The 23,976-nt window shown below is 37.4% G+C and overlaps 1 protein-coding gene and 1 pseudogene across 2 annotated transcripts in view; both read right to left on the bottom strand.

Moving 5' to 3' along the window:
• Positions 1–4,199: 4,199 nt before the first annotated feature.
• LOC138097178 (large ribosomal subunit protein eL21-like) lies at positions 4,200–4,677 on the bottom strand (annotated as a pseudogene).
• A 6,062-nt stretch (positions 4,678–10,739) lies between these two features.
• ZNF638 (zinc finger protein 638) overlaps positions 10,740–23,976 on the bottom strand; it is a 72,292-nt gene continuing 59,055 nt past the window's right edge. The window contains exons 21-27 of one of the 2 annotated variants that reach the window (XM_068968487.1): positions 21,001–22,213; positions 20,351–20,416; positions 17,536–18,490; positions 16,627–16,729; positions 13,311–13,411; positions 12,464–12,582; positions 10,740–11,029 (exon numbers count right to left, since the gene is read on the bottom strand). In XM_068968487.1, the coding sequence (XP_068824588.1) occupies positions 10,964–11,029; positions 12,464–12,582; positions 13,311–13,411; positions 16,627–16,729; positions 17,536–18,490; positions 20,351–20,416; positions 21,001–22,213 (2,623 nt within the window). In that variant the 3' untranslated portion in view covers positions 10,740–10,963. The remainder of the gene's footprint in view (positions 11,030–12,463; positions 12,583–13,310; positions 13,412–16,626; positions 16,730–17,535; positions 18,491–20,350; positions 20,417–21,000; positions 22,214–23,976) is intronic. The other variant, XM_068968551.1, reaches the window with a different exon arrangement.

Here is a 23,976-nt window from a genome sequence, read left to right as displayed (position 1 = left end):
CTATGTATGGCTGAGTCCCTTTGCTGTTCACTTGAAACTACCATGTTGTTAATTGGCTATACCCCAATACAACTAAGTTTAAAGTTTGAAAAGAAAAAAAGAAATAGCATACTGATATTAGGGTAACTTGAGGAAGATTTAATAAAGGTGTGGAGGCTCTGGGGGAACAATGGGTAGTTCAGCACCTTAGGATGAGTATCAGCAGTTACTAGCTACTGGAACCTAAATGGAGATTCCTATAAAGAACACACAGCCTTGATAAAAAAAATATTGATCTATGGTTGAAGTACAAAGCCAGTCTAAGGTGATCCTGCAGGGAGGGAGGGAGCCAGAAGAAATACTCCTCATTCTATTCAATCTCTTGCCCTGGCTCCTCGTTATTCAAAGCCTCTAAGAAGTGGACAAGCAAGGGGTGCAGTTCACATAGGTTAGCCTCCTAGGCAGACAGCAGGGTGAGAAAGGGTAGAGTGGACCTGGAAGGCCAAAAAAAATATCTTAACAGTTCCTAACCTGAAGGACTTCTCTCTTGGATTATGTCAAGGTTTATAACACCTGAATTCTAAAGAGAGGATTATAATAACTGTATCTAAAACTGGAACTGTCCACAGTGGGAGCACCCAGGCCCTAGAAAATACTCCTTCAATGGACAGATACTCTGCCAGAAATGCCATGGAGAATTTCAAGCTTCTGAGGAATGCTCTTGGTGACCTATGACAGCCCTCCCAGAACTGAGATTCCACTGTCAAGACAACTACAACAAACAGCCTGAAAAGTATGGAAACTAGTCAGTGTGGAGGTCCTAACCACTGGCATGAGGACTCAGGTGGGAGTCGGAGGAAGCGGACTGGGGTTATCCACAGGACATGACAGTTACTGTGTGTGTGGATGCTTGAAGCAAGGCTCAGAAGATGAAAGAGATAAGAGACTAGTGGACATCAGCCAGATGAGCAAGGAAAGCAGTAATATTACATTACAGAAAATATGGGGAAAAAAAGCCTTTCCCTTACATCAGTGTCAGAGCAGGTAGCATGTAAAAATCACTGTGTAAATGTAATTTTCCTAAATATGGGATTTCCTCTCAAAACTCTGAAAATTTTCCCTTGACGACGGGATGAAGTTCAAATTCCTTACCTTTACATCTAAAGCTATGAGTCTGAGAGAATGCTGACAAAACCTAAGAAAATGTGTTAGTTCTCAGAACTGAAAACCCAGAGGTAGGGTGGCTTCCACATTGGTCCCCAGTGGCAGGACTACCTAGAAGGGAAGAAATGAGTGCTTCACAAGGAAGCGTCAGTAACCACATATATACAAGCCCTCCTAAGTACCTTTCATTCCCACCTCTAAACCTCACTTCCCCACCACATCAACCCTTCTCTCTCAGGTCACAGAGCTACCGTATATGTTCCTTTAATTGACATGCTGGACAGATAAGATTGGAAGTCTGAAACACTTAGGTGCTAAGCTCTTCTACTGGAGAAGGCAATGGCACCCCTCTAGTACTCTTGCCTAGAAAATCCCATGGGCGGAGGAACCTGGTAGGCTGCAGTCCATGGGGTCGCGAAGAGTCGGACATGACTAAGCGACTTCACTTTCACTTTTCACTTTCATGCATTGGAGAAGGAAATGGCAACCCACTCCAGTGTTCTTGCCTGGAGAATCCCAGGGACAGGGAGCCTGGTGGGCTGCCATTTATGGGGTCGCACAGAGTCGGACACGACTGAAGCGACTTAGCAGCAGTAGCAGCAAGCTCTTCTACTCAAGGAGAAAGGCACCCTGGGTGAACACAAGGCGGCATGATTTTTGCCTTCCTTCAAACTGTAGGTCACAGGTATGATTCCAAGTTTAATGACACAATGTATTTAAGTAAGAAAGTCCTGAAGTACAAGCTAATTACTTAATCAAGGGCTCAAAGAAAGAAAAGAACAGAGATTCAACATTGTTCTGTTGAATTCCATTTCCTTTTGTCTAAGTGTTCCTCAGTTTTCTAACATAATATAGCTTTAAATATTCTGCATTAGACGAACTTGGTTTGGTCACACTAAACAAGAGCCCCAGCAGCTCACAGTGAAGTATGGCGCCACTTCTATAACCGCAGAGTAGTTGTATTTCAATGCAAAAGTTTGAACCTCACCTTTGCAACATCCCTGAGGTGTCTTGACTCCCTCCTTCCCTGGCTGTGACAGCTGACCACAGGGGTTTGCCACGGGAAGGTGGTGGCAACAGGTCTGTTGGAGTCGCTGCTGTTGCTGCTGCTAAGTCACTTCAGTCGTGTCCGACTCTGTGTGACCCCATAGACGGCAGCCCACCAGGCTCCCCTGTCCCTGAGATTCTCCAGGCAAGAACACTGGAGTGGGTTGCCATCTCCTTCTCCAATGCATGAAAGTGAAAATTGTAAGTGAAGTCGCTCCGTCATGTCTGACTCTTAGCGACCCCATGGACTGCAGCCTACCAGGCTCCTCTGTCCATGGGATTTTCCAGGCAGGAGTACTGCAGTGGGGTGCCATTGCCTTCTCCGCTGTTGGGAGCTAGAGGACTGAAAATTAGAAACTGTTTCAGACAACAGGGCCATAACAGGATAGATAACACTTGAGTGCAGGTCCCAGTCAGTCCCTGCAGTGTCTGTTACAAGCCAGGCATCTTTTCTCTGGTCCTTAAATCATGACTAGCACCACCTCTGGGGCCTACGCACACCTGGAGTCAAGAGGCTGTCCTCGCTGCAACCAAGCCTAGTAAGAGGTGGTACATGAATTACACTTCCACTCAAACCTATGGCTAATCTTTTCAAAAAGTCACCAACAAACTCCAGGTGCCCCTCCTGCCCAAAAGGAAGCTTTTCTTGGCAAGTGAGGAGAGGCTCAGAGGCTGCAGCTGTTCTACAGGCTGCAGGAGTCCCCCTAGATGCAGCAGGGCCGCCCCTGCTAGGGGGATGCAGCCCACTAGCAGGAGTGTACAAAGGCAGAGCAATGGGCACAGTCTATTCCATAAGGGCCCAGCTGGGAAAGGGGCAGTCTGCAAAATACTTAAAAATAATAAAACCTGAGTATGACTGCTTTTTATCATCATCATTTACTTCAGGCAACTCTATACAATATTAGTGATAAAATACCCTACCCTACCAGAGACCACTCCTACCAGTGAGCTACCAAGATTTTCCACCTTATTCACTAATGCTTTTGCAAGTAAACAAAATACTCCATCCCTATGCAAGGAAGGCCATCCTCTTTCCTTATCTTGACTCCATCACTATGTTTATCTATCAATTTCTCTTCCTCATGACCCCAAGGAGTTTAATCAGCTGACCAGAACTCTGAAGGGTAAAAAAAGCATGGGGCTCTAGGATAATGGTTTTCAATCCCAGTGCTATCACTTGCTAGATGTAGTCACCATCTCTTTAAGCTTGCTTCTTCATTAAGTAGAATGGGAATTATTATAGCATCTATTTCCTAGGATTATTTCGAAGATTAACTGAGAATGCTGCAAAACATTTAGAATTCTGGTATATAGATAAGATTCATATTCCACATACTCCCAGATTATGAGAATTAAATACTACAAGTCCACACTCTACCAGACAATTTTTTTTTTTCACTCACTCTTGACTCTAGTTCCAACGTCTAGTTTGATAAATTAGCTCATCTTACATAAGAAAGAATTTTCATACGAATTATACGTCTAGTCACTGGAGTTGTTTCCTCACAGGTTTTACTTTCTCTGTATGAAAACTTAAAATTTAAGAAAAGTAAAATCTTCATCTACAAGTTTAGTGCCCACTACAAGAAGCTGGTCAAGTGAGGATGTGCCAATCACTTAGTTTCAGTTCATGTCAGTTCAACTGAAATGCACAGTTGACATTTCATATAATTACTGATATACATAGGGTCCAAATCTATCATCTTTCTGTAAGTTTTCAAATAGAAAACTTAACCCTTTATTTGCCCTTTCCCTTTTTTTTTGGGGGGGGGGTTAGATTATTTTTTAGTAATCATTTATCTTCTCTGTTGACTTTTTATTTTTTTTTACTTTATAAATAATATCTGGCAGTTTATTAATAAATGGAGCATACCAAACAACAAACTATCTTACACCTTTCAGGAAGAAAAAACACTAAATTTGAAAAGACATTACCCACTGAATGTGGACACACCTCTACTCAACTAAGAGAAATATATTTACAGTCCAGGTCTTTATTTTTACACCCATCAGGCCATGAATTCATACGGGATGGGCTCCAACAGTTCGAGTTCCCTTCCACTGGTCCTCACAAAGTATGCTTCTCTGAGTGGAGCAGGGTGGCGCTTCAGCTGAACCCAAGTCCCTTTCTCTTTGGCTTCCTTCTTTTTCTGATCATTTTCCTTCACACGTTTCAGGAAGCTATCTCGGCTCTTAGAGTGCTTAATATGCTCGATACGCACATTAATTCTCTTGGCAAGAATCTTGCCCTTGTTTGTTTACAATGATGCCAACAGCATGCTGGGTAACACTGTAGACTCTCCCAGTTTTGCCATGGTAACATTTGTGGGGTATTCCTTTTTGAACAGTACCCATTCCCTTGATATCTACGATATCACCCTTCCTGTAGATTCGCATGTATGTGGCCAAAGGAACAACTCCATCTTTTCTGAAAGGCCTGGAGAACATGTAGCGGGTGCCCTGCCTCTTCCCCTTTGTGTTGGTCATCTTGGCGAATCACTGGAAGATGGCGGTTCCGGCCGAAAAAAAGCTCTGTTGACTTTCTAAACCTATCAGTTTTGTTTTTTTTTTTTGGTTTGGTGGTAGATGGTTAATTTATCACCACCTATCTGGAGTTATTATACCACTTCACAAGTAACATAAAAATTTACAACAGTATAATTCCATTTTACTAACCTTCCTCCTCTTTGTTGTAGTTTTTCTTTTCCATGTTACTTCCATATTTTACTTTTCCATATGTTCCAACTCTCAACACCTATACCTCTCAGCATTTAGCATAGGTGAAGCTGTCAACTATCTTTTTATGCTTTTGTTACCATATAACCCTTTGAAAAAGACAGGAACATGATTTATATACAATATATACACATACACCCTTTTTTTTTTAAAGTTCAGCAAATACCTCAGAAGCCTGTAATGTTTTGCTGAAGATTCATAGATGTCAGGGCAGAACAAAATGGTAGAGAGTCAATCACAGAACCCTATCTCCCTTTTTTTCATGGATTCTGTAGCATAGAATACATTTTCCATTTCCCACTCTCTCCTTTCAATTTTCTAAAGATCTTATTATAAAAACCACTCCTTTAAGAAAAAAATACTAAAGTTTTATTAAAAGATGTACTTCAGCTCATGGAACATGTAATTTTAACTTCAGCACTTTTATAATATATGAAAGATTCAGCATCTGGCAAATCCCCTCCTCTTATGTTTATAAAGGGTTCAGATATTCCCAGCTTCTCCTCCACCTTCAACCTCTGTTTTTATTGTCACTGGATCCCCATCAAGGTTGGGCTTCCCAGGTGGCACAGTGGTAAAGAATCCACCTGCCAAGGCCAAAGACCCAAGAGACATGGGTTTGATCCCTGGGTCAGCAAGATACTTTGGTGCAGGAAATGGCAATTCACTCCAGCATTTTTGCCTGAAAATCCTACAGAGAGAAGAGCCTAGTGGGCTACAGTCCACAGGGTCACAAGAGTCAGACATGACTGAGCACACAGGCATGCACAAGATCTCCTTTTAGGTTAGCAATCAACGGCACAAGGCTACTGGATTACCCCATGGGTACGAGTCTGCATATATACATAAAAACATATTACGAAATTAACAAAGAAAGGTTACTTGTATCAGAAAGAAAACCAAGAGAACAGAGATAGAAGCTAGGCTTCTTTTTAAGTGTGACTTTAAGTGAAGTGAAGTCGCTTTAGAACGATGTAAAATGTTTTATGTAACACAAAATTAAATTGAAAAGGTAACCCTTAGAAATAAAAAATGAAATTAAACAACCCTCAATGTTAATCTAGATGGCAGCATAACTGTTAACTATTGGAGGTGACCTGAAAGCCCTATACTTTGAAGACAAAGTGAAAGGAAAGTAGAAAAAAATTTTAACTTTTATTGGAGTACAGTTAATTTACAATGTTGCGTTAGTTTCAGGTATACAGCAAAGTGAATCAGTTATACAAATACATATTTCTGTTTTGTGGATACGTTCATTTGTAACATTTTTTAGATTCCACTTATAAGCAATACCATGTATTTGTCTTTCTGTGTCTTACTTCACTTTTGAAACAATCTCTAGGTCCATTCATGTTGCTGCAAATCAGGTCATTTCATTCTTTTTTTTACGGCTAATTAATATTCCACTGTAGATAGGTACCACATCTTTTATCCATTCCTCTGTCGAACAACATTTAGATTGTGTCTATGTCCTGGCTATTGTAGATAATGCTGCAATGAACACTGGGCTGCATGTATTTTTTTGAATTATGATTTTCTCTAGATACATGCCCAGGATTGGGATTGCTGAATGATATGGTAGCTCTATTTTTAGGTTTTTGAGGAACCGCCATACAGTTCTCCAAAGTGGCTATACCAATTTACCTTCCCAACAGTGTAGGTTTCCCTTTTCTTCACACCCTCCTCAGCATTTACTGTTAGTATTAATAGATTTTTGGATGGTGGCCATTCTGACTGGTGTGAGGTGATACCTCACTGTAGTTTTGATTTGCATTTTTCTAATAATTAATGGTGCTGAGGATCTTTTCATGTCCTTTTTTGGCCATGTGTATGTCTCTCTGGAAATATGTCTATTTAAATTTTTCACCCATTTTTTTGTTGGGTTGTTTCTTTTGATATTGAATCGCATGAGCTGTTTGTGTATTGGTTTGGCCCAGAAGTTCGTTCTGGTTGGAAAAACCTGAAAGAAACTTTTGGCCAGCCCAATTATTTTGGAGATTAATCTTGTTGGTTGCTTTGTTTGCAAATATTTTCTCCCATTCTGAAGATCATCTTTTCATTCTGTTTATGGTTTCTATTGATATGGAAAAGCTTTTTTTAAGTTTAAAATTTTGTTTTCAATAATCACATTGTTGGTTGTGCTCTTCGTATTGTTAATTCTAACTGATGTCCTTAAGAATCAGAATTTCTAACATAGGAGAAAGAAAGATTTAGATTTATGACAGAAGAGATTAAATACATCTGGTGTTAGTTGTGGCATGTGGGATATAGTTCCCTGACCAGGGACTGAAGTTGGGTCACCTGCATTGGGAGCGCAGAGTCTTAGCCACTGGACCACCAGGGAAGTCTCCATGATGCATTTTACTTAAAAACCAAAACATATAATTCCAAGTTCCATCTACTAAAGAGCAATAACCAAATACAAGCAATGAACACCCTAAATAGCCACTGGTCTTTAAGAAATGGCTGACTTCAGATCTAGGGCAGAGGTATACAAAGCAAGTCTGCAAAACCTTCACATACGAATAGCAAGGGACCTATGAAAATTACTTGTGTCCTGTTAAAAAGAATTAAAAGTCAAATAAAAAAGGCCAAAAATTAAACAATTTGAATATCAGCAGGCTAATATTGCAAAGGTTTTGCAACAAATATACTAAGATTTATGAATTCAAATACTTAAAATTTGCTTCTCAAACTATGTGATGGATCAGTTTAGTTTTTACCCCTATTTTTCAATCTATCACAGACTAATATTTCTACAATTTTTCTAATCAAATAAAAAACACAAAAAATACAAGCCCAATTTTAAAGATTATTAGATCCAAGAGACAGAGTCTCTGTCAAACTGTGATAAATTTTCTCAACACTTTCTGTACTAATACCAGTTTGTGGACTGGCCCTAGATCCAAAGACCAAATTCTGAGTAGCATGGCTTTACAGAATTGAATATCTCATTTCTTCATTAAATAAAATACCAGAAGAGAGTCTATATATTAAAAATAATTTAAAAGGCCTATGAACACCAACAATATATGGATCTAACTTTGATCTTGATTCAAACAGTGAAAGAAAAATCATTTATGAAAGAGTAGAAAATCTGAACTTGATTTTTATTTAAGAAATATTTTTAATCTTATTGGTTATGTTAAGAATCCTTATCTTTTAGAAATACATAACGAAACATTTATGGGTAAAATGACATGGTGAAATTTATTTTACAATAATATGAGAAGTGAAACTAGGTAATTAGGTAATGTATAAGAAACTAGGTAACTAGGTAATGTATAGATAAATTACTGCATTCTTTTTAAAATGCTTGGTATTTTCTACAATCATATAATAAAACATTAAAATAAAAATTTTAAGTTTTAAAACCTGACTCATACATTTTTTAAAAAAAGCACTCAAAAGGAGCCATTTTGGAGAGGCAAACTTCCACCACATTCTGTGCAAGAAAGGGTAAAAAAATCTAAAAGCTTTTATAGAGGTGTTGAACACAACCTTTTCTTGCTCTGGTGTCTAGATAAATGATACAAACTATGATGAAATGATAAAAGTTGCAATCCAATTATATCCCTTAACTAACTAGTAAGCAGAAACTACTATGCAAATAACAGTCCATGTGTGTAGTGTGAATAAAGGGAGGGAGATATTTCCAAGCTTTTCTGGAAAAGTATAGAATACTTCTAAGATTATATGCAAAGAATATATGCTTATTGGCGGGGGTGGGGGGTGGGGGGAAGGGAATATAAATAAATAAAAATCTTTCGTATTTGGAGCCCTAAAACTTCCCAGTCTTAAATACAGAGAGCAGCAGAGAGGACACTGGTTACTACATATAGTGAAAACATCAACATCTGTTACTAGGATGAAACAAACACATAAATCCTCTCTACTATACTTTCACACCTTAACAGCTCCTTTTAATTTAGAATCTCAATGTCCCGATAACTAATTTAAAGGAAATAAATGTTTCACATTTAAACTCTTATGATTAGGGAATTCCCAGGTGATCTAGTGGTTAGGACTATGCTTTCACTGCCATGCCCTGGGTTCAGTCCCTGGTTGGGTAACTGACATCCTGAAAGCCACAGTTCAGTTAAGTTCAATTGCTCAGTTGTGTCCAACTCTTTGTGACCCTATGGACTCCAGCACACCAGGATTCCCTGTCCATTACTATCTCCCAGAGTTCACTCAAACTCATGTTCATCGAGTCGGTGATGCCATCCAACCATCTCATCCTCTGTCATCCCCTTCTCCTACCTTCAATCTTTGCCAGCATCGGGGTCTTTTCAAATGAGTCAGTTCTTTGCATTAGGTGGCCAAAGTATTGGAGTTTCAGCTTCCAATGAATATTCAGGACTATTTTCATTAGGATTGACTGATTTGATCTCTTTGCAGTCCAAGGGACTCTCAAGAGTCTTCTCCAGCACCACAGTTCAAAAGCATCAATTCTTCGGTGCTCAGCTTTCTTTACAGTCTAACTCTCACATCCATACATGACTACTGGAAAAACTATAGCTTTGACTAGATGGACCTTTGCTGGCAAAGGCACAGCCAAAAATAGAAGTTCCAGACCAGGGAGTGAATGAATGCAAGCCTTGGCAGTAAAAGTGCCTGCCAGTACCTTATACTCCAATCTTTTAACAGTTCTTCTCTCTCTTGTCACCTCATTCATCTATATGGTTTTAATAATTATAATAGACTCTTGGCATTCACAAGCCATCCCTCTCCACACACCATTCCTTATTTTGTGACATGTGGTAAAATATGCCATTTTGCTCAGGCTATGGTTAAGTGTGAACTGAGTGTGCACTTAGTGTGATGAGCAACAACAGAAAAATGCTGTCTTGTGTTCTTCATTTCTCTCTTGCTGACTGTGAGGTAATGCGCGCTGTTATGGGAGTAACAAATCTAAACAAATAGTTGTTTCTTGTTTCCTTCCATTCACCCTCTTTGTTAACTGGTGCATTCTAATAAAAAGAGGGGCTTCCCTGCTGGCTCACTGGGAAAGAAACTGCTTGCCAATGCAGGAGACACAGGTTTGATCCCTGGGTTGGGAGAAGGAAATGGGTACCCATTCCAATATGCTTGCCTGAAAAATTTCACGGATGGAGGGCCCTGGCAGGCTACAGTTAACAGGGTCACAAAAGAGGTGGATATGACTTAGCAACTCAAACAACAGCAATATTAAGAGATAGAAGGATCAGATATTAAAAATTCAAAGTCAGTAGGCTTATGTCTGAAACACGGTTTCATCTACAACTTCACAGTACAGGACTCTGTCCAGCACCTAACAATTTCAGTGAGTTCCTTTTTTGCGCCTTTACAACTCCCTACGAACATATTCAATAGTAATTCAAATGGTTTACAAAGCAATTCCTGTGGTCTACAGGAAGTAAAAGCTGTTCTGTCTTCACAGTTTCAAGGTACTATTAAATGACTCGCTAGGAATCACCCTAAATGGGTCCTGGCAAAAACAGCTGTTACCAGAAGCAGAAAAAGTATCTTTCTAATCCATTAAAAGAGTCAAGCAAAGTTTTACTCAAACCTACCTGGGCTAAGCATGCCATAATTAAATTTTATCCAGAAAAACTGAAAATTTTAAGAATTCTTTGACCTGTACAAGGAGAGCTGAAGCAAAGCCAAACACTGTCATGCCTTGATTCCTAGTAATGGTAGAAGAATCCCCAAGCACCCCAAGTCACAGTGGTTGTAGTGAAGTCTGTCTGCAACCAGAGGCAAGCAAGTCTTTAATAAATCAGCCACAAACACAACATGATTATTTTAAATATACAGTAGGAACATTTATTTTAACACTTCTAAAAGATATTTCTCCATGCCTGATGATTTGATATAAAAATCAAACCCATCATACTTTCCCCATCAGTCTCTCTACATCAAGGGCAATCAGAAATTTGTACAACATGAATATTTGCTTCTGAAACAAAAATTACAAATTAGGTGATAACAAAAATACACAAATCAACTGGACCCTAAACAAATTTCTAATGAATTCTTCCCCCCACCCCCTCAATCACCTAGAGCTTCTTTCTTCAGCCTCATTCTGCTCCTTTTCCTTTCTTTGCTTGGCCATGAACTTCTGTTAAAAGCAATTAATAATATGTTTATTAGATGCTGCTTTGCTGTGTTACAATTATACCTAACACATTTCATTGTATTTACAAGTTAATAAGCTTGATTCTACAAAATAAAGATTAAAGAAACATAGTGCCTTAGATTAACATTCCTTCTTTTCATCAATCATCTGGTATTTATGATATACTATGCATTATATTGATGCTTGGGGACTCAGTGGCCAACAAGATAGGTAAGACCCTTCACCTCATGGAGCTCACATTCTAGTGGGGAAAGAGAAATAATAAACAATTAAGATAATTTCGGGGGTGGCAGTAAGTATTATAAGGGAAAGAAAGACAGTATAGTAAGTGAGACTGATTCTTTTTTAGGTGGGAGGAGTTCTCTATTTTAGCTAGGTCTTTTTTCTGTCAAAGGCCTTTCAGGGACACTGTTGTTTGAGCTAGGATTTAAAAGATGATGAAGAACCAGTTAGACAAAAGGGGTCACGAAAGGGTAAAAGAAGAGCAATATAAAAGTGCAAAGGGACCTTTAATATAGGAAAAATAAAACAGAGACAAAAAAAGCTGGAACACAGTGAGCAATAATAGGAGGTCAGAGAAGCAGAAAAGAATCAGATCATATAGGGCCTTAAAGACCCACAATAAGAAGTTTGGATATTATTCTAAGGGTAATATGAAGCCAGTGGAAGATTTCGAGTGGAAAAGTGACATGTTAACTTAAGAGCACAGGTAGCACAGCACAATGTTTAAGGGCACAAGCCTAGAGTAAAACAAAAGTAGGTTCAAATCCTAAATCTGCCCCTAACTAGCTATGTGATCTTGGGGATTAGATCCTTGGGTTTACGTACTTGTTAAGTTGACTGGGGGATTGAATAAGCTTCCAGCAAATAAATAACAGCTCAAATAATGTTAGGTGAGTGTCTGTGGCACAAATTAAATATAGAGGATACATAAAGCAACTCTCAAACATTCAGGAGGAAATGAGGACCACTGTTTCAACTATGGCTAATGATGATCCTCTGGGGTTGTAATCTAAATGCTTCCCAAAGATATATACGACTTTAAAAGGGGGTAGTGGTAGTAAGGAAATGGTTTAAATAAAGTTAAGTGGATTCTTTGGCTAGACAAGTCCAAAACAACTATGTGTCCATGACTCTGCAAGAGGGCATCAGATTATATAGTTTCCCACATTTTAATGGAGTGTCACATGGGACTAGTAATACACAAAATCTATTCTGGCAAATGTTACAAGAAAATAAGGAATAAAAACTAGAAGTTAGTGGCAAGATACAGTGAAGGACACAAATAAACTGGCACAAACCTTAAAAAGTTGTTTTAAAGGGGAAAGAATGTACATTTTATAAGGACACTTCAGTACTTTGACTGTAGTAACAACACCTGAAGATTCTATGAAGAGTAAAGAATAAAAAACTTACCTCTGTATTTTGCTTATGACGTGTACTCTTGCAGTGATTTGTCATTGCTTTTTCATCTGAGTAGAAGAGGGAACAAATTGGACAGAAGAATCCAGCCTTCGGTACAAGGAAGTCTAAATCTTGAAAATTCAGAAAGAGAGAAGGGGAAGAGGAAAGAAAAAAAAATCAATGATATTTTTTTCTATAGCTGTGTTAATAAATTTATCTAAACATGACAAACATACTAAGCACAGCATATACTTATATATATATACACAAACATAGCGATCAAGAGCAATTAAATCTCTATTCATGAAACTGAGGTCTTTATTTTTAAATGAATTCTACAGTATTCCAGAGCTTCCAGGATGCCAGGGCACTGGGAAAGAATCTGGCAGTCTTTGAAATAAATCTCTTAAGCATCCACTGTGTGTTTTGTTTTGTTTTTTTAAAAAAAGAAACGGTATAACGGTACGAAGAGGAAAAATGACAGGCAACCGAATGCTTGAGGAATATATTAGGTAAACAAAGAAGGTGCCCCCCACCTCATCTGAGCTGGCCATGAACAAAGTTTGCTAGCTAAGCTTTTCCAGCATGTCCTAATACTCAACTGTAATTTCTGTCTGGGAAAGTATAACTCAATTTTTATCAGAGCAACAAAGAGAGTACATATCCCAAACTTCAAGAGTGCAATAAAACTATTTTTGCCAGGTAAAAACACAGAAATGCTAGTGTGCAAAACTTGTTAATTTCCTCTCTAATCATCTATGCAAGTCTGCCACATTTCTTACCTAAACAACAGAATACTTATTATGATACTGAATTTTTATTTCATGTGGATAAGGAAAAAATGTCATTTTTACTTTACCTTCAGGGACATCAGGTGCCACTGGTTTCCCTGAAGAGTCCTCAGTCTTCTTGCGTTTCTGTTCTGGTTCTGAATCCTCTAATCCAGATTCTTCACCAACCAAAGTCATTAAATTTTTCAAAGAAAAAAAGTTACTCAAAATAGATTTACAGATCTGTCTTTTAATTTTTACGAAGTTGTGTTGGTTTCTGCTACACAATAATGCTAATCAGTCATAACATGCCCTCCCTCCTGAGCTTCCCCCCTCCCCTCCCCCTATTCCACCCCTCTAGGTCATCACATAGCACCAGACTGGGGCCCTGTGTTATACAGCAATTTCTTACCAACTATCCACTTCACACACAATAGTGTATATATGTTGATACTACTTTCTCCATTCATCCCACTCACTCCCTCAACTGTGTGTACAAAGTCCATTCTTTACATCTGCATCTCCATTCCTTCACTGCAAATGGGTCCATTTCTAGAGTTTGTGAGGCTAACGTCAGATAATCTCTGCCTACAAAGATTAATTTATGGATCATCTCTCTAAGTAAACCTTTTTCACCCAACTATTTTTCCAAGAGTCTTTATATAAGGAATAAGTGGGTAAATCGATTCAACCTTATTAAATGGACTTAAGGATATGGGACTGAAGTTTAACAGCATATTTATGCATGATTCCAGAAAAAATTCAAAGGTTAATGGGGAAGTTCAAGTTCCACATTGCAGGTAACAGTTAGCATGTGTATGCGAAGGTGCTGGACTGGGAGAAGAGTGCAGAGCAAAGGGAAAAGCACACGAGCAGAGAGTGACTCTGACGGCCTCTACAGAAGGCATTCCAACCAAGAGAAACAGAGTCTACACTGATGGACTAAGAGCCTTGTTAGACTGAATCACAAGTAAAATTACAAACGTTCAAATCCAGCAAAGTGAACTAACATCTAAGAAAGCACTCAATGTTATCAGCAGACTGCATAATATGATCTTGGGGGAGGACAAAACCAAAAACTGGTTCCAGGCAATTCTAGTTACCCTTAGTAGGTGAAATACCTAACTGTAATATAGCACTTGACAAATCTTTTATATATATATATCCCATTTGGCTTTTAACACATGTGAGATAGGAAGGTCAAATCATTATTATGCGTATTTCTTCACAATGGAGAAAGCAAAACCAAGAGGTAAGAAACTGATTTTGTTCAAGGTTGCATAGCCAGCAAGTGATGGGAGATTTGTGACTTCAAGTTCAGTGCTCTCCCCGTGTAACTGGGCCACTGTTTACCACATCTGACGGGATGGCTAGAAACTATTTAATTCATTATACTCTTCTTTTATTCCTTTAACAGTCATCAAGTCCCAAAGAGCTGATTGAAAAGACTGTCTCCCTTTTCTTGACTTGATGGTTAAAACAGCCTGCAGTCTTTTGCTGTAAGAAATTATTCCCTTACCAGAGTAACAAGCTTTCTCAAACACACTTGCTCCTACCATTCCAAAGGCACCTTTATCTAATAATAAAAACAACAATACCACGTATTATTAATATATATAGTTAGATAATAATTAAAAGATTAAAACAAATATTTTAAATTGAAAATTGTTTTAAGAAATGACTTTCTTAAGCTATGTTCTTCATCAAACATACTGTCCAATAATGAAAATAAATGGTTACAGAAGCAGTGAAGAAGTGCTCCTTTATTTTTCTGTGGACATGAGGCAGTACTAAGCAAGCTAATAGCTGAAGCTGCCACGTCACAAGAGAAATCCTGAGGGGGGAAAGCTCTGATGAAGTCATGCTAGAAGCATTTTTCAGTTAGTAAAACCACTGATGGGCTTCCGGGGTGGCTCAGTGGTAAAGAACCTGCCTGCAGTGCAGGAGACACAGTTTAACCCCTGGGTTGGGAAGAAGGAAATGGCAACTCACTCCAGTAACCTGGCCTGAGAAATCCTGTGGACAGAGGCGCCTGGCAGACTACAGTCTGAGGGGTCACAAGAGTTGGACACAACTGAACAACTAAACAACAACAAAACCACTGACTATGGCTTGGTATCAAGGAGAGGTTAACGGAGAAGAACAGACAAAGGAGGAGTACCCACTTAGCTGAGAGAGAGCATCAAGAAAGAGCACATGATCAACAGTAACAAATGATACACAGAAGTCAAGTAAGACTAAAAAGAAAAAAATTTTATCCAGCTTGACAAAAAGCAGAAGGGTTTCAAGTTTTTATTACACCTGGTTAGGAAATGGGAAAGGAAGGAGGCCTAAATAAACTGTGGAACAGCACTAAGGACCCAGTTGAGAGCTAGGTCAATGAGCTTGGACTGCATCACAGTTGGTCATTTTTCCTTAAAGAACATGGAATACAAAAGCAAGAGGGCAATGAGGATGCTGCAAAGAGAATGGTACAAGGAATTTAGCATTTTGCTATGACTATAACAGACATTGGAGAAGCGCATGGCAACCCACTCTAGTGTTCTTGCCTGGAGAATCCATGGACAGAGAAGCCTGGCAGGCTTCTCTGGGGTCCATGGGGTCACAGAGTCAGACAGACTGAAGTGCCTAACACACATAACATAAATAGTAACAACTACTTGTTAAGTAACTGGAGTATTCTAGATACGGTTTCTTATTTGTTTCAACATAAATTATGTTAATGTTATTAAGACATCTTATTTAATTCACTGGCTGGCTACTTGCCAGCATCCACAAAGCAAGGAACCTGGCCCACAAGTAAGAGTTAGCTAGTAAACAATCCCTACTTGATGCTGCAGCATGGTCAGAATACCTTTCATGATCATTTCCATGAAAATTAGTAACAAATTACAACAGGATCACCTATTAGTCTATTGTCCCACTCCAATAATCTCTATAATGGCAATAATAAAAACCTTTCAGTTCGGTTCAGTTCAGTCGCTCAGTAGTGTCCGACTCTTTGTGACCCCATGAATCACAGCACGCCAGGCCTCCCTGTCCATCACCAACTCCCAGAGTTCACTCAGACTCATGTCCATCGAGTCAGTGATGCCATCCAGCCATCTCATCCTCTGTCATCCCCTTCTCCTCCTGCCCCCAATCCCTCCCAGCATCAGAGTCTTTTCCAATGAGTCAACTCTTCGCATTAGGTGGCCAAAGTACTGGAGTTTCAGCTTTAGCATCATTCCTTCCAAAGAAATCTTTACCCAGATCTAATTATTAATAGGCTGCCTCCCCTCACTCCCATCCCTTGCCCTGTTCAATCTTTTTTGACACTTTTCTTAGTAGATCTCTGGAACTTTAACCACCACCACCTCATGTGGTGTTACTCTCTCTCCCACTTCAATTAATCTTACTTTACCTTCACTAATTTGGAAGGCCTCTTCATCTTTCACTGGTTCCACTGTAACAACTTTTTCTGATGGTGGCATTTTTCCAATTCTAACTCTCTTGGTTGGCACTGTAGCTTTAAAGAGAAAGTCTAATTTATTACAACAGTAACAGTGTTTAAGTTAGTTTTAATTCTGAATAACAACTTTAATACTTCTTTACAAAAAATACAGTATTATACAAATTTGGAAAGGAAACCTATTTCTAATAAAAAAAAACAGGAGAATCCTATTTTAAAACATTCAGCATTAGTCTAAGCATTCTTCTTTCATTTTCCCATTTATCTTGACCAAAACTATACCTCCCTACCTGCTTTTCTTAAAAGAATCTACACACATTTTTTTCTATTTTGTTCCACAAGTCTGTGAGATCTTTCTAGTATTTTTTACTCTCAGTATGGCTAAATCACTCAAGATTTCTGTATTGGAAATTATCTTGCTCTCTCTAAAGTACTAAAAGTGAACTGTCCTATCATTGTATACCATCAAAATATTACTTAGAAGTGAAATGGAACCTTCACAAACTTTCCTAAATTCTATGTCTAAGCAAAAACTAGGAGGCAGTCTGATATAAATAGCCTTCTACTTATCAAAAGCTGTATTATTCTCAGTAATACAAATATAACATTGTCATTCCAATTCTAATCTGGGTACCCTAGTTTGCCTTCTGTTTTTGTTATTTTTTTCTTGATACAGTAACTTAGGCCTAAGATCTGAACTAAGACAACTTTGAGAATCTTGAACATATTTCTTTGGAAAATATCACTTGGCCACAACTATCTGTTGGCTACAATGACATTATCAGTAATACTATAAAATATATTTTAAAAAATTTAAATGTAGTCCTCTCATAAAACAAAAATTAACACTTCTAAGTATCTACCTGCTGAACGTCTTTCAATCATGGTTTTCGGATTTACTTCCATAACATTCTCATTTACTGGGCCCACTTGAGACAAAGCTTCAAGTTTTGTCTTCTTTTTGTCCACAGTTCTCTTTTTTCTATCACCTCTCTTATCAGTGGGATGGTGATTTTTCCTCTGTGTTAACTCAATTTTTAAATCATTGTCTCCATCTTCTTCCTCTCCAACTTCATCAACAGTAACAAAATTAAGCTCTTCTTTAAGGTTGTTAAAATCTGCCAGAGAGTCTTCATCCTCTTCAGTTACTTCATCTAAAGTCACTAAATGCAGATCACTGCTGTCATCCTGTATTTCGTCTACAGTAACTAAAATAGAGGGGTCTTCAGGCATCTGAGAAGAAATGAATCCAATAGAATCCCTTCCAGTATTTCCCTCATCTCCTTTAGTATTTAAAGCAGCAAAACTGATATCTGTTGACTCATTTAAAGGTAGCTCTTCTACTTCCCCAATTTCATCCACAGTTACCAAGCGTTCTTGTTTGAGAAGATCTTGCTCTTCAGCCACAGACAGCACAGTAACATCTTTAGTTTCACTGTGAGAAATGCAGTCATCTTGATCAATTAACTCATCTAATGTAAGAAGTGAGTTTGAATTTTTAACCATGTCTTCCACATTTATGTCATCTTCATCAATCACTTCATCCACAGTGACTAGAGCCTGTGCTAGCTGTGCAGCTGCGTCTTCCTCTTCCCCAATCTCATCCAATGTTACAAAAGACAACTCTCCCTCAACCACACGAGGAGCAGACATCTTTCCCTTCTTCTTCTTCAAGGTCAGTTCAGAGGAAGGGGTATTTTTGAGAGCTTCTTTCCTTTTTCCCTTCAGTGGATTCTGCTTGACTTGAAAAGGATTTACTTCTTCTATAACCTCATCCACAGTAACAAATTCATCCAAATTAAATGGAAATAAAGGTTCCTGTTTGGAACAACAACAACAAAAAAATCACAACTGTGAACAACTACTGATAACTGGCTAGGTCCCAAATAGTTTCAATAAATGTGCATGATGTATCTATCATTTGTGAAAATTTCAAGAGACAGTATGAGAATTTCAGCAGAGATGTTTCCTAAAGCTGAAATTATTTTTCAAAGCCCCAAAAAGCCAAAGAGTAAACAATGCCAAAGGTAAATCCTAACAATATCAATCCAATTTCAGTAAGATTACAATTATTTCCTAAATGATATATGAGTTTTAAAATATGACGCACAAAAATACTGCATTTAAAGCACTTATCAAACAATACAATGTAAAAGCTTATAGCTTCCATATGTTAAATGATATCTACCGAGAGTTTTGAAAAATTCACAGACTACTAAAAGCACTTCAAATGAAACTAGAAAGTTAACAGTTAACTAGATTGTTCCAGTGATGAATTTACACATATAATACATATTTTAAGATATGCAATATTAAGATACAGGCATACTTTGCTTTACTGTACTTTGCAGATACATTTTTTACAAATTGAAGATTTGTGAAAACCCTGTGATAAGCAAGTCTACTGGCTCCACTTTTTCAACAGCATCTGCTAACTGCATGTCTCTGTCACATTTCACTAATTCTCACATTATTCAAACTTTTTCATCATTATTATATTTGTTATGATGATCCCTAGTTAGTGATCTTTGATGCTTCTATTTACAGAAGTTACTAAGTTACTTAAGGCTCAGATGATAGCATTTTTTGGCAATAAGGAATTTTAAAATTAAGGTATGTACATTTCCTGAAGACACAATGCAACTGCACATTTAACAGAGTACAGTATAGTACAAACATAACTTACATGCACTGGGAAACCAAAAAACTCATGTGACTCACTTTTCTTGTGATATTCACTTTACTATGGCAGTCTGGAAGCAAACTTGTAATATCTCTAAGGTATGCCTATGTAAGGTTTATGTTTTGAGGAAGTTACATGGAAAACTTATTACTAAGACTTAATGACAAATATAACTACAATAAAAAAAAATTTAAAAGAAACAGTTATCTGTGATTTGAAAAATGGTGCTAATACTAAAGAAAATAAATTCCTGGCAGGCCTCCTACACATTTAGTATGCTATCAATGGTCAATTACTAGCAAACATAATAATGGCATTAGAATACATACCCCACTAATTTGGGGGCAGGAGGGGGAATCTGTACACAACTGTACGATCAATTTATTAAGCCATGAAACCAACCATAATCCTTACTTCTGGGTTTTTAAGCTAGTAACATTTCTCCTTGCTCTAATAAAATAGGCTCAAATTTATCCCCTACCAGAAGAAAAAAGTAAAATAACTGAAAAAATAATCTATGAGTAACAGAAACCTAAAATACTAAACAGCCAAATAAAAATTATAGTATGTTTATTTGGCAGTAGATGTCAGTAACCAGAAAGTAAATCTTAGAACCCATCTAGTTAGGGTAAATTGAACCATACCAAAAGGACCACAAATTGGAGAGGACTCCAGTCAAAAGTCAATCTCCTTTACACACAAGACTTTATTCTGTATTACAACCTATTCTTACTGAGAAGAGACTGGAGGTGTCTCCCTTTCTAATTCCCTTTCCATCCCTGTATAACTTTTTGCCCCACACTAAGAACACAAACTATTTAGCTTAGCTCAAGGTCAGAAAACAAACTGGTAGTAAGGTCAAAAATAAAATATTTCATTCCTGTCCCTTGCTCTATATCAAGCTAATTATTATAAGAGAGACACAAGTTACAAGGTAGACGAACTCTTACGGAATGAAGGAACAGATGGGTCCATATTGGTGGACTGTTTCTTACCTCTTTGGATTTTGAACTTCTACCAGTGGTGTTTTTAGGATTCTTAGTGTTTTGTGCTGTCAAAGTCTGAAATATTAAATAAGAAACACAGAAAAACAGAATTTACAACTAGATTATTAATGTCCTTTGAAACAAACAAAAAACAGTGCAGAAAGCAAATATTACCCAAACACATTCAATGACACAAATATTTAATAGATATTCCAAGTGAAGTCAACAATCATCTCCATAAACTGTAGTTAAACTTAGTTTTACTCATCTTTTCTTCTCAATAGCTACAATGTCTTATCAGTAAGTTGATAAATCAAGTTTTAATTTAAAAGAGAAAACAGTTTCCCATTTCAGAAGCAGGATGTTAAATCACTGCAGGAGATTCACTGCAGAATTTTGTTTTAAATGCAAAGTTTTATTACTGACCATATTTTATCCAAATAATGCTTTCACATGTTAATAAATTACAAATTTGAGCTTATTATTCCAAGCGTCTACTGGCTTAAATCAATGGAGTCATTTAAGAAAGGGAAAAGAGAGCTTGGGTGCAAAAGGAGTGAGGAGATGAAAGTATAAAGCAGAATTACATCTCCTACTCCTTAGCTACAATAGAGAGACTAATCACTTCAAAGATACTTGGCTCTTCCTGCCCTCCTCACCTTATTGTTGCTGTCATCCCGTTTCATGGTGGAAGGTTTGGCCTCTGTTTCCTGAGGCTGTTTTGTAACATCCCTGTAATCCAGTTTAGAATCTTTGCCTTGCAGGGCCGAGATCCTTCCACTGCTTCCTCTGGTAACACCGCTCTGAATGGGTTTTAATTTACTGCTGTTTTCAGCCAAGCCTGACCTGGCACTTGTAGGTTTAAGCAGACCTGATTCCTTGGCTGAAAGCCTCTTTTCAGCATTTATTTGATCTCTGAGTACAGATTTTAGAAAACTTTTCTGGTTTTCAGATTTTGCAGCTGTAGTTTTTGCCTTTGTAGAAGAGACCACATCAGTCTTGAGGCCTGACTTACTGCTAGATGCATTCGATGCAACCAGCATACTAATTTTACTAGTTTCATCAGGCTTATCGGCCTGAACCACTGTTTTATTTGGACATGCCTTGGTCACTGAGTTTTCTGCAGGTTTTTCTTTCACTGCAGCTACAACCTTATCCAGCTTCTCTGTAACCAGCCTATCATTCTTCTCAGCCTTCTCTCTTCCTATTTTCAGATCCATTCTGGCTTCCTTAGTATTTAATTCATTCTCCTCCTCCATGTTAGTTTTTTCAGAAATTCCCTTTATGCTCACTGCCTGCTCATCCCCAGTGGAAATTCCAGGTACTAAGGCCACAACACAAGTAGATGGTACTATTTCTGAAACAGTTTCTTGTTTGTCTACTTCAGCTACAGCTTCTATCACAGACTGTGTAATTCCAGAAAAGAAATCTGCTTCAGATGGAGAGTCTTCTAGAATTCCTTTGATGTTCTTTTCTTCTATAAATGTATTATCAGATGTTGATAACTCTGTTTCCGGGTTAATAATATCTGTTTCTTCCTTCTCAAAGTCACTGGTATACACCTGCTGATTTAAAACAGAGTCCCCTACATTTTCAGTGAATAAGTCAATACTGGCTGACGTGGATGCTACAAGAGGAATTTCCACTTTGACCTCCTCTCCTTGAGTTTCAACTTCAAATGCTTCAAGAGCAAAATCAGAGACACATAGTGTTTTTTCTGGTTCTTCCTCAAAAGGCTCTTTCTGCTGTATAAAAGTTCCTGTTTGAACGTTGGGAAGAGATTCTTCTTCAACCTCACTAGGTTTAATAGAGGGACTATCAGCTGCTGTTTGCACCTCACTTTCATCAACTGGACTGTTTTTCAAGTCAGGGCTAAAAGTATTTAAAAACAAAAGAATACAAACAAAAACACAAACAAAAATCAAACTATGATGAGAATTCAACCATTATAAATAACCCTGCCTATGGTAACTGTTAAGACTTCCTAATGCAATAGCGGTAAGCATTGGGAAATCCAGTCAATCAACATTAAAATGGTTAAGAAGTTTTGATGTAAATATATAGATAATATAAAATTTTAAAAAGAGCCTCCACTGCAGTAATAATTTCTTTTTAGCTCAATGAAATAATGGCAATATTATAACCACCGGTAAGAACCTTTTACCCATGTAAGTTATAACCATTTTTCCCCTTCTGTGTCATCCCCCCATCCCCCGATATTAAAAGGCTAAATGTGAGTTCAAGACATTGCAAATTATTATTAGATCCTAGCTTCCCAACAGTAAAATATGTTCATGGTTCATAAAACTAACGACTCATGCTTTAAAATTTACAATTCTCTAAGTGAGCCTTACCAAACAGGAACATAAACAGAAAGTGCAAGTTCACACTCTTAACATGTCACCTCTTCCTTTAGGATGTGAAACAGATTTGTTTTTAATTTCCCAAGAACTGTATTTATTAGTAATACTTACAAGAAAACTTTCTTGGGAAATATCTTTTAAATACTCTTGTCAGAAATTTAAAGTTAGTGGCAAAGCTGGTAAGATCACCTTTATAACATGTAGTCTTATTATAAAGTATGTAGGTGCCATTGCTATATCACAAGAAGAAAGACATTAAATCTTTCCAGTTATAGAGAATAATTAAAGATATACTACTCTTCAGTTACTGCAAGATGATGTATTATCTGTGTAATACAGATAATATTGCAAAATATACTGAGATATTATTAATAATATTTCAAAAGTTTGGAAAAACTGCTATACATTAGGGTCTAATCATATGAGCCAATAAATAATTTCTCTCTTCCTCAAAGATGGTAAACTTAAAATTCCAAAGGAGAAAACTTTCCTAAGAGATGAGAGAAACACCTCTTGAACAGGAAAGCTGTTAAGGCAAAGAGTTCCAAGAAATATTTAAATTAAAAAGTCAGTAACCATAGACTTTAATCAAATAATATTCTATTCACATGTATAAGCTATCCTTTGTATACTGAAAAGATTTAAAGACTTTTATTTGAAATAATTCATATCCCTTACACTAAAATATAAAATGGCTGATTTTTGATGTCCCAAATTCTAACACAAGTCAAGAAAAAACTTGTTGGCAAGCACAAATATGACAAAGATAAGAAAAAGCTGTGATATTCAATTAAAGCAGTCATGTAATTATTACTTCTCAAAAAGTGAGTTTTCATTTTTAAATTATAAATTTATGACTTCATTTATAAGTTTCATTTTTAAGAGACTGATTTCCAATAATGATTTAATTCAAATTCCTGCCTCATTACAGAACTGCACATTAACCCTAAAGGCTTTACAAGTTAGGGCTATATGAAACTACCAATTTATTGGGCTTTAGAAAGAGAAAAATGGTGATTTTGATTCCTGGCTCTAGGATATAGCAAGTCCTTCCTGTCCACCATATTTCAATTTTGTCAATAAATTTAAAAAGCAATTTTGTCAATAAATTTAAAAAGCATATAAAATCATTATGCACGTCCACACTTCTGACAGACAGCATAAGCCTACTTGGGAAAATAGCTTAATTCTGTATTTATTCTTGTGTGTCAGTCTTTTAAAATTATACTGCTTTCTTCACAGGATTCAAATATTATCTAGTTTTCTGGCTAA

The sequence above is a fragment of the Capricornis sumatraensis genome, chromosome 1 (genome assembly GCF_032405125.1).
Source record: "Capricornis sumatraensis isolate serow.1 chromosome 1, serow.2, whole genome shotgun sequence".
Lineage (NCBI taxonomy): Eukaryota > Metazoa > Chordata > Mammalia > Artiodactyla > Bovidae > Capricornis > Capricornis sumatraensis.
This window is presented reverse-complemented; position numbering and strand designations above follow the sequence as displayed.